The sequence below is a fragment of the Gambusia affinis genome, linkage group LG14 (genome assembly GCF_019740435.1).
Source record: "Gambusia affinis linkage group LG14, SWU_Gaff_1.0, whole genome shotgun sequence".
Lineage (NCBI taxonomy): Eukaryota > Metazoa > Chordata > Actinopteri > Cyprinodontiformes > Poeciliidae > Gambusia > Gambusia affinis.
The window spans coordinates 2,222,226-2,238,661 of NC_057881.1; the positions used below are offsets into that span (position 1 = coordinate 2,222,226).

General features: G+C 38.2%; 1 protein-coding gene across 2 annotated transcripts; it reads right to left on the reverse strand.

Moving 5' to 3' along the window:
- Nucleotides 1-299: 299 nt before the first annotated feature.
- On the reverse strand, nucleotides 300-12,526 carry gsk3aa (glycogen synthase kinase 3 alpha a). Of its 2 annotated transcripts, XR_006372729.1 has the most exons (12): nucleotides 12,156-12,514; nucleotides 8,784-8,869; nucleotides 7,775-7,876; nucleotides 7,603-7,686; nucleotides 6,886-6,996; nucleotides 6,684-6,814; nucleotides 6,406-6,610; nucleotides 6,019-6,114; nucleotides 5,671-5,857; nucleotides 5,513-5,590; nucleotides 4,310-4,441; nucleotides 300-4,263 (listed from the first exon to the last, which is right to left on the reverse strand). XR_006372729.1 is itself a non-coding variant. In XM_044138409.1 (11 exons), the coding sequence occupies exons 1-11, from the start codon at nucleotides 12,328-12,330 to the stop codon at nucleotides 4,380-4,382; spliced, it is 1,317 nt and encodes a 438-aa protein (XP_043994344.1). In that variant the 5' UTR covers nucleotides 12,331-12,526; the 3' UTR covers nucleotides 300-4,379. The 2 variants fall into 2 exon arrangements, 1 of the variants encoding a protein (XP_043994344.1); XM_044138409.1 differs by having other exon boundaries at nucleotides 300-4,441; nucleotides 12,156-12,526.
- Between the last annotated feature and the right edge of the window lie 3,910 nt (nucleotides 12,527-16,436).

The following is a 16,436-nucleotide window of genomic DNA, read 5'->3' on the forward strand; positions in this document are numbered from 1 at the left end:
TATCCAACTCACTCAGTTTCTCGTTTCTGATGAGGAACTCTAAGATCAGAAAAGTTTACATTACATTTCTGTCCAATGATTCAAGATGTAGTTTGAAATAAAAAGGTTCAAAAAAGGAAATACTGTATATGCTGTTAGAAAACTCGAAAAAATCTTTAAGAAAACAGGCAGAGAAATGGAAGCAGACAAGAACAGGTCCAAAAGTTGAAATCCTCCATGAGAAAATCCATGTTTTAAATATCAAATTCAATAAATTTGCAATTTAAAACTTTTGAAATGATTCAGACGGACATTTTAAACACAGTTTCACCACTTTATTACAGCAAATGAGTCGATATCATACATACAGATAACAGAGACGGACAGCTTTGTGTTTTTCTCTCCTTCAGCCTTCGCCAGTTGAACAGTCCACCGGGTCAGAACCAACATCAACAACTTATCACAGGAAAAAGAAAAAACAACGAGCAACACGTCAGATTAATAAAAGATTTGAGGTAATGTGAAACATTTCTGTAAAATACTGTGCAGTATTTTAATATTGCAGTCAGAGATAGCGCAAGGTTCTGGTCCAAAATATCACCAACTAACCACTTTCTGTCTGAACGGCGCCACCTACAGACTGGAAACTGTTAATGATGAGAAATCTGAGTGAAACTGAAATTCAGCCTGAAAATCCGACGTCTGTAAAGTTCCTGCTGCTGGAACGCATAATTCTAACAGAATAAAAAGTTTACATCAAACTGTATAAATAAGTAACTAAGTAATATAACAGCATAACTTTAGACACAGAAATGTATAGAAACTGTTTCACCTCGACGCTGACCTGCATGTTTACATTTCTGTGAATTTTTGGTCCATTTTGAAATATGTAATTAAAGTCATCAGTGTGTCAAAGGCATGACAGAGTATTAAGGTTATTTTAAATAAAAAAGCAAAAATGTGGCAAATTGCTATGAAAAATATAAAACTTTTGACATTACACACTTACAAAATTTTTGATTTTCTCTGATGGAAGCATTTGTTTTTGCAATTAAAAGCATAAATTCCAATATTTTAACTAAGATAATCCCTGACATTATAAAGTCTTATTTTTAAATGAATTTTCTGAGATTTCTATTTTTAAAAAAAATGAAAGAAATGCTTTAAGACTGAAGTGGAAAATATCCAGATCTTGCTCTTTAAACTGTTGGCAATTCAAACTGTTCAATTTCTGAATTCATATTATTTTAAAATCTTGTCAATCATTTATGATTTTATGATGCCATAGAAAATTTCCCCTTTTTCATGCACGACTTAAGGTTTTTCTAGTAAAAGCCACACTATTATGTATTTATTTTTGATCTACAAACGCGACAAGTTACCGTCATAATTAAGGCAACAGATGAAGAAAATGCCTGTTTGATTTACTCTGATTTCACTGACTTACAAAGTAAGAAAGGAAATAATATTTGGAAAATCTAAGCCATTTTATAATAAATCATTTTCTTTATTTTATTGTCCTGTGATCATTGCTTTAAAATGGACTCATGATTCTTAAAACGGGTTCAGTTCAGATGCCAACACATCATCACTTCGATTATTTAGGGAAATTTTCAGCAAAATGTGGAAGAAGAATCTTAATTTTTATCTAGAATAATTCAACTTGGATTTCTTTTTCAGCGCTGCGTTGTGTCTTGATGACCAGAACATTTAAATAAAAACCCAAAAATGCAAATTTCATAGTTTTGGAAATAAATTTTAAAAATGCAGAAAATTCTCTAAATGTTTGGAAAACAAGTTTTTAAAAGTTTAAAAAGAAAACAATTTTTCTAAACCCGAACTGACTACATTCAGTCTCATTTGGTTAGAGGAAGATGATATTTTGGATCAGAACCGGACCGGACCGGACCAAACCCAGATCGGACTGGTAGAAGGAGAACAGCCGAGATTCTTCACAGTTTTTACAAAACGACAGAAAGAGAGAAAAACATCATCTGCAAACATGATGAGTGGTTGTTTTATGCTTATTTGCAGTTTTTACATTTTAAATCGTGGAGAAAAAAAAAAAAGGAAAAAAACTATTTACAAACTAAGACGTCGACAGAATGAGGGAGGTCAAATATAACCAACTCTGTCTGTAATAAAAAGAAATAAAATCAGTGATATTTACATGTGCAAAAAGGAAATAAATGGCTTCTGTGGGAGAAAAATCGGCGCCTGATTTCCTCCCTGCAGGGGTTTTATTCATCCGATTTCATTTCACGCTTTTTCATTGCCGCAGTAATCTGGACAGCTCCGAGCGTGAACGGTGGCGCCCCCTGCAGGGACGAAGGGTGGCGCGGAGCGGACGCTGGGCAGGGAAGGAAGCAGGATGTGGGCGGCAGTGACCTCATCAGACCCGGAGGTTGCCGGTTAGAAACCGGTTGGCAGCGACGCGAAACGCCAGGCGGCCCGTATGGTTCAAACACGCTACACTACGAACTTTCACGTGTTCTGCTCTGCTGACTAACACCGGTACCGTACAGTTCGGACCGCAGTAAGAATCTCAGACACAAACACAAGGATTTACATTCGCTGGATTTCTACATTTATTTTTCTCTCTAGAAGCTTTTGTTTAATCTGTCAGATACGCAGTAAAATCGCAGTCTTAAAGCTGCTCGATTTTGAGGGGCAGCAGCTCGCGCTTAAAAGCAAATGAACCAAAAGAAATGCAAATAAAAACCCTGAACTGATAAAAGACGTAAAGATATAAACATTTTGGAGGCTGAGAATGAGAACGGGTGGATGAGAGAACTTTAAACGTCTCAGGTTTCTACGGAAACCGCAAAGTTAATCTTTCATCCAGCAGGTTGGGCAGTCACAAGCAGCTACCACTTTCAACCACAGGAGGGCACTAATGATCTGCCACAGCAGAGGAACACTCCACACCGAAGCAATGCAAGAATGGCCAGTCGTTTCCAATCAGAAGTGCTTGAAAGTTTTAATATAAGTATTTTTGTGTTGTAAAGTTGTTAAACTCGCCAACAGATGCTAACTGATAATAATAACAACATCCAGTGTTTGGGTTTTCACACTGGCTGGAGTTAGCTCAATTTTAGCTTTTATTTAACAAGAGAGTATTAGGGTCATACTCAGATAAAATAAATAAATAAAATTACAAGATAAAGTCATAAAATGACTAGAATAAATTCATAATATGAATACATTTAAATTACAAGAATAAACTTGTGAGAATAAAGTCATAAAAGAGTAAAATTGTAATATTATGACTTATTTAATTTCCCTGTGGGATCATTGAAGTATTTTTGAATTTATTCTTGTTTTATTTTATTTTTTTCTTATCCAGGCCCTAATACTCCCTTGCATTTTTCCACATAGTTTAAGGGCAAATTAATGTAAAACTCCTTTGTTAATCTGTCATTTTAAAGCAAAGTCTCCAATAGACCAGTCCTGTCTGTCTTCTGTCTGTCTTCTGTCATTTAAACAACCTGACATGTGGAGCGGCATTCAGCAGGCTTCATATTCAGACCATTTAATTTCTACATCTTACTCCATTTTCAGAAAAATAAATAAAAAACAGGCTGTTCGGTCTTTGTACGCTCAGACAGATGTTATAATGGCACAAAAATCGGGTGTCACTGAATCAAGACAAACCTGACTAAATTAGTCAGAAACAGCCAAAGGCGTCGCTGGAAGTCATTTTGCAAAGCGTTTTCAGGTTGAACAATGGTCGAGTGTTTCTCCGTTGTTCGGCGAATCACACAAAAATCTCAACTGCAGGTAAATGCTAACTTTTCAACAAATTCACTTCATCCTAAATTAAAACTAAAATCTAAAGTAAGAGGTGAGAAATACGACTGAAGTGGATCTGTATGGCTGCTGCTGCCGCCTGCCAACCTGATCCTAGTTAGGAGGTTTTCATTTACACCAAAACTCTGGGTTGGATTTTCCAAACATCGCGGTTTTAAAAACACGTGAGAATAAAAAAATGATCTGATTTTAAAAATAATATCAACGTTTGACCACATGGTAAATAAATAAAAACAAAACGTGGATTAAAAACGTTCTTTTCAGAGGACCAGCCCCGACTATCGAACCTCCTCATTCCACCACACCAGGTGTGTGTGTGTGTGTGTGTGTGTGTGTGTGTGTGTGTGTGCGCCTACAACAACCTCCTGCCGTTTCCATCCCGGCAGCTAAAGAATTAACAGTCTTAACAGATTTACTGTACAGAGACAGATTATAGAGAGGACAGAAAGCAGCAGAGAGAGAGCTTGTTTGTGTATGTGTGTGTGTGTGTGTGTGTGTGTGTGTGTGTGTGTGTGTGTGTGTGTGTGTGTGTGTGTGTGTGTGTGTGGGTCTGAGAAAGAGAGGCCTGCAGGTAGACGTTGGTTCGCTCTTCACATGCTGTTGACGGGTCCAGGAAGCAAACTGTGGTGAGATGAATCTGAACCGGGACCATCTGAGGAAACAGACAGCGAAACGTTTCAACCAATCCTGTTTTTCTGTTGCTGCAATGCTGCCACCTTGTGTCCAAAAACAGCAACAACATGCATCTCGTCTCATTAAGAAACACAAAAAGGCCACATTTACTCCCATAGGTACTTTTTAGAATTGATTTAAACATTTTCAAATCTTTGGTGACGCGTTACCTCGGCGACCCATCCCTACCAATCAAATTCAACTAAAATTGTAGTTTGAAATCAGTGTTTCTTTTCACTCTCCTTTGTGGCTGAAATGATTAATCGCGATGAATCGATTAATTCAAATAACTGTCAATTAATTTAGTAACCGATTAATTGTTAACTGGAGAACAGACTCAAGAAAAGGCAGTTTGCTGAAAGAACAACACACTCAAAACTGTAATTAGGTTGAAACCAAAACATATAAACAAAAATATAAGAATTTAGCTTTTCAGACTAAAAAAAATAAAAAAAATTTTGTGTGTCCATATGTTCAACTCGAAACTCCTCTGGTGGCATGGCCATGTTAGCTTATGACATGGTAGAAATGTTTTGTTATAAGTAAAAATCAATCAGTGAAACTAGTGCATTTGTAACCAACATTAAGGAATTATTGATCTAAAACAAACTTCTATATTTGGCAGAAATTGTTTCCCATCTTTTTTAAAGCGCACCAAGTTATTTCCACCAGAAACTAAAAAAAAACAACTATTGCAGCACTTTAATATTTAAGGAAAGTTGATCATTGTAAATAAATATGGGCAATTTTTAAATAAGATTGGCCTAGTCAAAGTTCAGGCCACCATAAATTCAACTAAGAATCTGTGAAAAGATTTGAAAACAAACACTCTCCATCCAATCTGACTTACTGAGGAATGAGATGAAATATCAGTAGGTAAAGACGTAGTTGAGGAGGAGGGATAAGAAATGCATGCCACACTTTTCAGATTTTAATCTGCAAAAGTTTTTGTCCATCACATAAAATCCAAATCAGTTGTGATTTCAGAGGAGTCGTGGGTGTTTCTATGATACGACAGGATGGTGGTTAAATGACAAAAGGGGTTTCCCACCGTGGACAGAAGCAGCCGTATGCGAGCGAGCGTGAGGAGGGATGAGGATCGAGTTCAGCTGAGGCTGGATCGAGAGCTCTGCACAAAAAAGCAAACACCAGACTCCTCCTTAAGATGCAGAAACTGAGGAGAGCGGTGAGGATGAACGCGGCTCTGACCTGTGGTGCTAAAGTTGAAGAGCAGGGGCAGCTCGCGTCCGCTGGGCAGCCGCGCGTTCGGCTGGCGCAGCTCGTCGAAGAAGGCGTGGGCGCAGGCCTCCAACGGGGAGAGCCGCGACGCCGGCGTGTACTCCAGCAGCCGGGAGCAGAGGGTGATGGCCTCCGGAGAGGTACGAGGTTTAAACACCTGAAGAGGAAAAAAACATGCAATCAGGTGGTTCCACCTAAAGAGGGCGCCAATGAGCTGAAGGGTTGCATTTTATTACAAATTCAAAGTAAAAAATGAAAGCTAGCCACTGAATGAAAAACAAACATGTTTCAACCAAATTGTTTTCAGTGTTTTCTCACCTTGGTCCATGGATGAGCTTTGATCTGTGGGAACTTGAACTCTGTGTAGTTTGGGTTCATCTCTCGTATCTGTTCCCTCGTTGGCGTTCCCAGCACCTAAAAACCAACCCAACAAAAATTATTCAAACATTAATTATGTAAGAGGCTTAAAATAAAATCAGCGTGAATTCTTGAAAGAATGAAGTCATATGGAGTTACATTCCTGCCAAAAACCACAAAAAAGAAATAATGGAAGAAAGGACAGATGAAAGAAAAGCTTTGTTTTCCATTTATCTGCAGGCACATGAACACATCACGGCAAACGGTAAACCAAAACGCTCCTCTGGGTTTTTGGGCAGCAGTGTGACTCCATACATGCGTGAATCAAAGGTCAGAGGTCAGCCTCACCTTGATGATCTCCACCAGCTGGTCGACGCCGCTGTCCCCGGGGAATATGGGCTGACCCAGCAGCAGCTCCGCCAGCACGCAGCCGGCTGACCAGATGTCGATGTTTGCCGTGTAGTCGGTGGCGCCGAAGATGAGCTCCGGGGCACGGTAATACCGCGAGCAGATGTATGACACGTTGGGCTCGCCACGAATCAGCTGCTTGGCACTGAGGGCAGGAACAGAAAACCATCAAAATGGCAGAAACACTTCAACAGGAACCGCCATCGCACGCCACTCACCTGCCGAAGTCGCACAGCTTGAGGACGGCGGTTTCCGGGTCGACCAGGAGGTTCTGCGGCTTGATGTCTCGATGGCAAACGCCCTGCGAATGGATGTAGGCCAGGCTGCGAAACAACTGGTACATGTAGACCTGAGCAGGGAAAGACAGCAGGTCACATCAGGAAGAAAAACCAAACTTCTGATATCTGACGACGTTTCTACCTTCACATAAATGATGGGAATGATGCTCTTGGTTTTGTTGAAGTGCCGGGCGACCCGGTAGACCGTCTCAGGGACAAAATCCAGCACCAGGTTGAGGTAAACCTCGTCTTTCTGTCGCAGACAGAAAGGATTTAGGAGTTAAAAACAAAACAAAACAAACTGCCAGGAAAGATTTACGTCAAGTTGTTTGAAGCTAAATATTACAAAAACATTAAGAGAATCTAAAAACATGAGAATGAAAACATGTTAACAGAAATCCATCATGGCTTCAGTTTACAGCAACAAACTACTGAACCACAGAAGAGCCAAGTGCAGTTTCTACACGTTTACTGTATCAAAGACATTTTTAAAACAGAAAGGAAAATAAAAAGATGAGAAAATAGAAGACAAAAAGAAAGGACAAAAAAACAAAGACAGAAAGATGAAGGCAGAAAACCGAAAGAAGGAAAAAGAAATAAAAATAGGAAAATAAGGAAATATAATATCAGAAGAAAGTACAGAGACAGAAACACGGAAAGAAAAACAGAAAGACAAAAATAAAATAAGAGAAAAAGAAAGAACCAAGAAAACCGACAGAAAGACAAGACAAAGATGAAAAGAATGAAAGACAGAAAGAAAAAGAGAAAGACAAAAAGAAAGACTGAAGAAAGACAAAGACAAAAAGACTGGAAGCTGAAAAGACGGATGGACATTTACGCCCAACCAGAGGATTCACACCTTCTCGCCGCTGGAGTAGAAGAAATATCGCAGACGGACGATGTTGCAGTGATCCAGCTTCCTCATGATCTGTAACTCCCGGTTCTGAAAAAAAAGCAAGAGAAACAGATGAAGAAGTTTTTCAAAATAAAAGACCCAACAGATTAAAATAAAGTCCAGACCAAAGCTTCACCTTAAACCTCTTGTCCTGCAGAACTTTCTTAATGGCCACCATCTCCTGGCTGTCGATGAGCCGGGCCTGGTACACGACGCCAAATGATCCATTCCCAATAACCTGCCGGGATTTACAGAGAACCAGTCAGACCAGCAAAGGATGATGGGAGTTACTGGTTTCTGAGCTCTATTCTGGAATCTATTAAAGCAACAGAAAACCTGACCAACAGCTTCAGGTCCAGTTTTAGTTTCAGTGAGTCGACTCGATTTGACAAAAATTATATACAAAAAATTTAAAAAATTAAAAATTATTTTATTAAACGGTGTGACAAACATTTTGTTTGTTACTTTTAACAATATTCAATTATGATCATCACTATGACTTAATTTTCCAATTTATTTCCAGGTGAACAGTTCTAATAGTCTCCATTTCATTCCATTATTTTTTACATCTTGTTTTCATATTCTGTACTTATATTACATTTTTAATCATACACATTTTATCCTTTCCTGTTTTTCCATAAATAAAGAATATAATTGCACACAATAAATAATTAAATCAGTATTGATTTAAATCAATTATGAAAGTAGGAAATAAAATGAAAAAAATCAATAATAATTTTTCACTTAAAAAACAAATAAGCGTCTAATTTTTTTAATCTTTGGATGCAATATTTAGCACATATTCATCAAGCCATTTATTTATTTCTACATTTATTGCCAATTTTGTCATGATTTGTTCTCCATACAACAATACTGTAGCTTCTGCAAACTCCCAGCAGAAGCTTCCTATGTTGGACTTCATAGGAAAAATAATCTGAAAATGTTTAATGTAAAGCTCCAAGTCACAAATTAAAGTCTTATTTGTTTATTTACCACCCAAGAAACACATCTGGATGGAAAAGTTTTTCTAATTGCAGCTAAATAAATCATTAAAAGTCTTTGGCATTATTTGCAGTCCAACATTTCAGTGACCTGGAACATTTGGCCGTGATTAAAGAGCGAAAGAGAGCAGAGCAAACAGCCACCTTGATGTCGGTGTAGGAGACTTCCTGTGGGCGGTCTGGACCCTGACCCGGCGTCGCTACAACCGTCGTCACCTTCCCAATGTCTCCTAGGCAACAAGCAACAACAAGTTTAATCAAACATCTAGGGATAAAGTCTAAAAAGATGATAAAAAGATCATTATGGTGTTAAATGGCTGGACCTTCTCTCTGCAGCCTGGAGGAATATTTAAGTTGGATGGATTTTAATACACAGAATGGAAGAGTCCATATTCATGGCTGAGTGACTAATTAACCTGGGAAGCTGCAAAAATAGGCCAACATTGTCTTTATTCTGAAGAGCTGCGCTCAGTGATGCCAGCCAGCATTTAAAAGGATTATTCTGTCACACAATCCAGCTTCAAACGAAAAGTCCGACATCTAATTAACTAATTTATAGAGAAAATAGTTTATTTCTTGTCATGCCAGCTGGAGCTAATTCTTTGACTCATTCAGGGATGCAGCCATGTGTGGCAGGATGAGGAGTTATTTCAAGAATAATTCATATCTTTACATTTTACAATACATTCCTTAGGTTCATTTTTATGTGTAAATCAATATGTACTAACTGCAACTAAATACTTTTTTTTCAATTGAATAAAAAATTAAATAAGCTACTAACAGTACCACCAACCTGATGTGTGTCTCACATCAGAAAAAAACAGATGGGCTACAACTCATTAGCTTGAAAAATCAGCAAAAAGAATTAAAATATATTTGATTTCTCACTCTTTAGGAAGGAAGTTCGTAGGATAACAGTCGTTAAAGAGACACTCCCCTTTAATATCACATTTTGAGAAACGCTGCAAATTTTTGACACTTGGTATGAAGTAATTAATTTGCACTACCTGCCCCTTTTGCCTGTTTTCCTCATCAATTATTTCTTGAAATGCAATTTTCATTATCAATTTTAATTAATACTATTTTGGTTGTTTTATTTATTTAAAATATTTTCCAGCTCCAGTGTTAAATGTTCTTTAGAAATTAATGCTTTATTATCTTTGGGTTGTATACGCAAATTAATAAGCCATTACTACTATTATTTTGGCTGAAAATTGTGTCAATGTTATCATTTCTAGGAAAATTTGTTATCATGACAGTCCGACATCTTTGTCTTCTTCTGCTTGGTAAACCATCATCAGTCCATGAAGCTTGCTGGTTATCTAACCCAAATACTGCTGGTATCAGTATCAGCTAATCCGGGTCACTGAGTTCTTTAACCAAACTACAAGGTTCATCCTCTGGACAAACATAAAGAAGAAGATAAGAAGTAAAATGCTGGGTTTTTTCATATCAAATTGCACTTTTTCCTCAGTTTTGGAATTTTTTCCACAGTATTTAATATTCTCAGTCATAAACTGTACCAAAGGGTTTGTTGCAGGTTTTAATCTGCATTTTCTTCCAGGCTCTGCAGCCTTGAAAATCCTTTAAAACCTTAAATTACTGGGGAGAAATGACCACGTTGCATTTCTCAAGTCGACATATTTCCGTCAAGACAAACAGAGGAAGCGCTTCAAACCCTTTTTTCTACCAAACTACAGGAAAAATCTACTTCACCATCACTTATAGCAGGGGTCCCAAACTCCAGGCCTCGAGGGCCGCAGTCCTGCAGTTTTTAGATGTGCCACAGGTACAAAACACTGGAATGAAATGGTTTAATTACCTCCACCTTGTGTAGATCAGTTCTCCAGAGCCTTAATTATTGTATTCAGGTGCAGCAGAAGCACATCTAAAAGTTGCAGGACTGCGGCCCTCGAGGACTGGAGTTTCAGACCCCTGATTTATAGTGTCTTAAAGACAAACATTCCTAATATATGTCAACCCATCCTTAATGTTCACAACATTTTTATTCTCTTTTTGTGCATCTAGTGTGGTTTGACTGCTTCTTTATATCCAAATCTGTAAAAGTAATTATTCAAAGCTTCCAAATACCTAAAATGCAAAGAAATAAAGGTTTAATATTTTACTGATTTAAACAAAGGCTGCACAACATTAGACAATCTTTCAATATTGTGTTTAGGACTGTCTTGATTCATCCGAATGATAAATTGTCCGAGAAATAATTGCGATACATGATAATATTACCTGTGATAGTCGCCTATCTTCATTTCTCAACATATCTCCATTTCTCTGTGACTTTTAGCATTTTGGGTAACTCTGATATGAACATCTGTGGCCAATATTAGCTGGCTAACACTTTGAATATATTTGTGATATATTACTTAGAACTGGAGTTAACACGTGATTAGGGTATGCTAGCACAAACTAGCTGCAGGATAAATTGGACCATGTGGATTTTATGAGGAAAAGGCAACCAGGAATCCAGAAATTGAGATTCTAGACACAAATGACTTACTTGAGCTTTGAATATTGTGACCACGCCTTACTTGATTCACTCACAATACAGAAATTATAGTGTAGACTGAATTTTAACCTCTTATGTGAAGGTATATCATTTGACAAATAAAGTATTCCAAGAAATTTCTACTTTAAAATATTGTCTTTTCTGCCTAAATATTGAATTATTAACTTGCCAGCACAGTCATGAGACTTCTTCAGTCAGAGGCTACTTCAGATTAATTGCAAGACTGACTGCTACCACAAAGACTCTTTGTTTTTTAAATGGATTTGATATGTTTCACATTAGTTTCTGAGTAAGGAAACAAACTCATTGATATTCCAGAAGGCATCGGTGTTTCGAAGCTGGACGTGCATCACTTGCATCCTCCAGGCGTCGGCCACCTGCTGCCGAGTCTTCGCCCCACAGGTGACCTTGGTGGGTGAGCATCGGTCCGCCCTGACCCAACCCCAGGCGAGCCAGACCGACAGCTGATGCTCCTCTCACACGAACACCAACAAAAGAGCCCAGTCGATGCTGCATCCAAGTTATCCGAGCCTGGCTTTGCCACAAAGAACCACCGACTAATTCATGTTCTCACTCCCATCTGACCCCAGTAAAATTAACCCGAGCCCCGCCAGACATGGTTTTATATTTTAAATTCAGATGATCACCTGATAGCCTGGCGTTATAATGATCTTCTGAACTGGAGTCACAGCGGAGGGAGGAGGTGATATCCGGACCGGGAACTAACAAAACAAGTGGCTAAAACAGCCAGGCTAGCTAGCATGCTAATAAGTTCGTTAGCATAGTAACTATTCCAACTGAGGAAAAAACCCTTAAAAACCTACCGTGCTAACGAACTTGTTAGCAATCTCGTTAGCATGCTAACTATTCGTTACACAGAGAGAAAACGACTTTTCTCTGTATATAGTTATTTTTCAACCTTAGAATTGCTACTGTAATACATGCCAGGGATAAAAGTTGAAACTAAGAACTAACAGGTATAAATAACTTACTGGAAAGCTTAAGGTTTGAGCATCCCGACGAGCTGCTGCCGGAGGCCTGCGGGACCCCGGACTTTCCTGTGCTGCTCCCCACGGCAGCGGCTGATCCGGCGGAGGCTGCAAGGGCTCCTGGAACACCTGGCGGCTCAGCAAACGAGCTGGTCCTGGGCCGCCCGCTGCCGCTCATATCTCTGAGCAGAGGTCAGAGTTATTTTTCCCACTGTTTTCAGCTTAGTGACTAATAGTTATGAACAAGCAGCAGCGAATAATGTTATAAAATAGCGCTCCACTTGCCGCCGCCAGCTGTCTGGGCTGAAAGCTGTTGCTAGACACCTAGAAACGGAGCTCCCGCAATGCCACCTGGGAAATGGAGTACGAGGCTGCCGAGGCTGCTTGAAAACCTTAACAATTTTAACATTGTTCAAATTTTGTTATCAAACAAAATATTAAATATCAAACAAAATAATTCACATTTACAGCTCCCAAATACCCCAACTGAAGCAGTAAACCTACTGTTAGATCAAATACCCCTACTATAGGGCCACTGCAAATGGAAAAAATGAGTAGATTTCCACCAAAAAACTCAGAAATATTGAGATAAATTTTAGAATTTTTCTGGAATGAACTTGGAAATTTAAAATTGTATTATGAATCTATGTTGTTTTTCAATTTATATTGATAGATTTTTTTTTCAGCCATTTTGCCCCCAAGACAGCCAGATAAAACTCATTTGTCCCATTTTTAAGTCAGCTTTTAAATTTAGACATATATCTACTTTAGAAAGTTTTTTAATCATTTTCAAGGAGCATCTAAAAGCACATTCACTAAACAAAGTGTTCTGTCCATTTTTGTCTTTTGCCATTGCTTTTTGGTTTTGGTTTTATTCTTTCACATGTGTATGAAAAGGTTAAAAAAACGACTAAAGAAAATAAATCATTATTGGTACTTTTAATGCTATTCTTTGTGGAAATCTAGTGCAAATATTGCAGAACAAAAATAAAAAAAATTTGCATTTATAATAAAAACTATTCCTGGTTCTTCTAAATATTTATCTCTAAGGTTGCCTGGTTTAAACATATTTTAAACGTAGAAAGAGATGCAAACTACAGATAAAAACGCAACAACACAAGGCATTGTGTTAGATCTTTAATATTTAGTTTCTTTTTGTTGTCATTTAGAAATATTGCACATGGTCAACATGCCTGCTTATGAGATAACACTCACATCGCTCATCCTAGAAATTCCTTCTCCAAAGTAAGGATAGGTTTATTTTAGAAGCACAATCATACAGTGTACACGCATACATGTGTGTGAGTGCATGCATGTCTGTGCGGGTGTGTGCAAGAGTGCATGTGATCGCACATGCACGCAGATCGACACTCAACAGCCCTAAAGAACCCCCATAGTGACATAAACTGATAGCCTACTATTAACCTGTGTGTATTTATTCATATATGTACTAAAATGAGTCTCCTGCATATGTTATATATATATTTATATATGTCTCCTGAATCAGCTGAGTTTATTAACAGTCTAGATGGCTGAGAAAATAGTCACGGTGACTATAAAAATACCGTCTCTTGAGTAGGAATACAGAAAAATATGCTGACGATGATGTTGCTGAGAGGTGAAAGGAGACCTGCCTGCATGTGCAAAAACATACACATCCCCCAAAACACAGACATAGATGCACAAATATGGAAATACCTGTAATATATTTATATATATTTTGTCACACATCCATATGTATACAGAGAAATAAAAGAGATACCCATAATAAGAACTACCCCCGCTCCGCTCTTCACCAAAGAAGCAAAGAGCCAAAAAAGTGCTATTCAAATAATTGTCGTTGACTTTTAGTAAGTTATGCTCTCTATCTCTTCAACAATGACAATATTTGTGATTCTTTTTTGTTTTTTTTGAATTTTTTTTTTTAAACCATAGTTTATCACAACAGCTCGTTCCTCTCAGACTGCACTGCAAAAACACAAAATATTACAACGTATTTGTGGTCTAGTTTCTAGTGCAAATATCTTGAATACGCTTGGAATAAGAGAAAATGAACATAAGTAATGTTTTAAAGAGATTTAGAAGTTGTCATACATCAATAATTCATTGATATTAATGAACTTTTGGAGAAGGATTTTATATAAAATCAAAAAAATGATCAACAACCCAACCCAGAAAAAGGCTTCAGTCAGAGGCTTCTTCAAATTCACTGCAACACAGACCGCTACAGGAAATCCTTCCTGCCCACAGCCATCACCATCTACAACAGCGCTTCTCAATTCCAGTCCTCAGGCCCCCCTGCTGTGCATGTTTTAGATGTGCCTCTACACCAGAACAGCTGATTCGAATGATTGGATGACATCTTCTGCAGCCACCAAGTCCTGCAGGAGCCTGTTAATCACCCAAAGATTCAATCCAGGTGTGTGGCAGAAGGGAAACACCTAAAACATGCAGGCAGGGGGGCCTGAGGACTGGAATTGAGAAACACTGATTGACAATAACTCTGAAGAATTCTGAATTAATATTTAATTTTCCTTTGGGATCAATAAAATATTTTTGAATTTGGATTGAAAAATGTTAGTTTTAAGTGGAACAAAATATTTTCCCCATATTATAAGTTAAAATGTTTACAACGTTTTAAAATCAACATTAAGGAATTATTGACTTCACTGTAAAAACACAGAATCTTACAAAGTAAGAGTAGTTTCTGGTCCAATTGAAATAAAATAAAGCTGTAACTTTTCAGCAGGATACATTAGCTTGTTTTAAGTGAAAACTTTCTTAATATTGATGAAAAAGTACAAGCTCACTTAGAACAAGACATTTTTCCATTATATAGGTGAAATAATATGCCAAAGGGACGGTAATGTTTTCATCAATATTGAGAAGTTAATTACATAAAACAAGCTCCTATCACTTGCTGAAAAGCTACTTCTAAGTTATTTGTGGCTTCTTTTAAGTGCACTAGGATATTTGCAATAGAAACTAGACAAAAATTATTTTTAGGATTTTGTGTTTTTTCAGTGGAACATTCAGAGACACAGAAAGACAGTTACGAAGACAGTCTTCTGTCATGTATATTCAATAATGATGGTTTCGTAATTGTTTGCTGTGTTAAGTTTTTATGGTGCACTGCCTCATTTCTGAAATATGGTGTACAAATAAACTTTCATTTTGCAGGAAGAATAGAAAAAGATAATGCATACTAAGAAGAATCTAGAATGAAAATACTGTCATATTTTGTGTTTTTGCAGTGAAAACAAGTTGCTATATCTTGCTAAAAAGTCATTTAGAAGTTACTTTGTCTTATTTCAAGTGTACTAAGATATTTGCACTAGACGCTCCAGAGGTGGGCCCTCCAGGCCTGGAGGTTCAGTCTCCTGCAACCTTTAGATGTGTCTCTACTTCAACACACCTGAGTCAAATAATGAGGTCATTAGCAGGACCCTGCAGAACCTGACTGCACTTAGGAGGTGATTCAACTGTTGGATTCAGGTTGTTGGACCAGGGAGACTCTAAGAGTTGCAGGACACCGGCCCTCCAGGACCAGGACTGCGCACCCTTGCGTGGCTTGACCAAAAGTACTTGGTAAGGTTTTGTGTTTTTGCAGTGCTGCTCTCAATTTAATATCTATGGCACAAAGCCTTGCCCCTCCCCGCCCAAAATAAAAACCTATTTCCAAAAAAAATAAATGTCCTATTGCACCATTTGATGGGAAAGGATAAAGTGTCGAGACGAGAGGAAGAGAGGGAAAAGGAGAAAGGGTGGGAGGGCTCCAGGTTTTGCCCTCCAGGGCTGGTCTAGGATCTGCTTTCCCTGAACTGAACCCTAACCAGAACCATCCTGAGCTACATAGCGCTTGACCCGGGACCAGTGCTTAAGGGCACTTTCTAACAAATCTTTGAATGGGGGAGGGAAAGATAGGTTGGGAAAACATACGGAACGAGGTTATTTTTACTAAAACAATCTCTTAAAAACAATACTTTCCTGATTGAACTTGTGGCGACCCCCCTCGACAACAAGAGGCCGCACAAATTGTGCAAACACCTGATTTCGATGATTTTCTTTTGTTTTTCTTTACAAAACCACAAACCAAACCCCGCCCTGCCCTGTTTCTGAGTCCGGGTGGGGAAGGGAGGGCGCAGACGGATTTTATCCCCTTCTTCGTCCAGTTTCCCGCTTTCTTTCTTTCTCTTCTTCTTTTTCAAAAGTTTTTATGCTGGAGAAGAAACACAATAAGAGCCACGAGAGAGACAGAGAGAAAAAACAGGCCACGGTAAAACT

Excerpts from the sequence above, each read along its gene's own strand:
- gsk3aa (XM_044138409.1), bottom strand. The coding sequence starts at position 12,330 with ATGAGCGGCAGCGGGCGGCCCAGGACCAGCTCGTTTGCTGAGCCGCCA. Across the intron at positions 7,687-7,774 it reads TGCAGGACAAGAGGTTTAAG|AACCGGGAGTTACAGATCAT; the intron begins GTGAAGCTTTGG and ends CTTTTTTTTCAG. Across the intron at positions 4,442-5,512 it reads TACGGCTGCTTCTGTCCACG|ATGGTCCCGGTTCAGATTCA; the intron begins GTGGGAAACCCC and ends CTGTTTCCTCAG.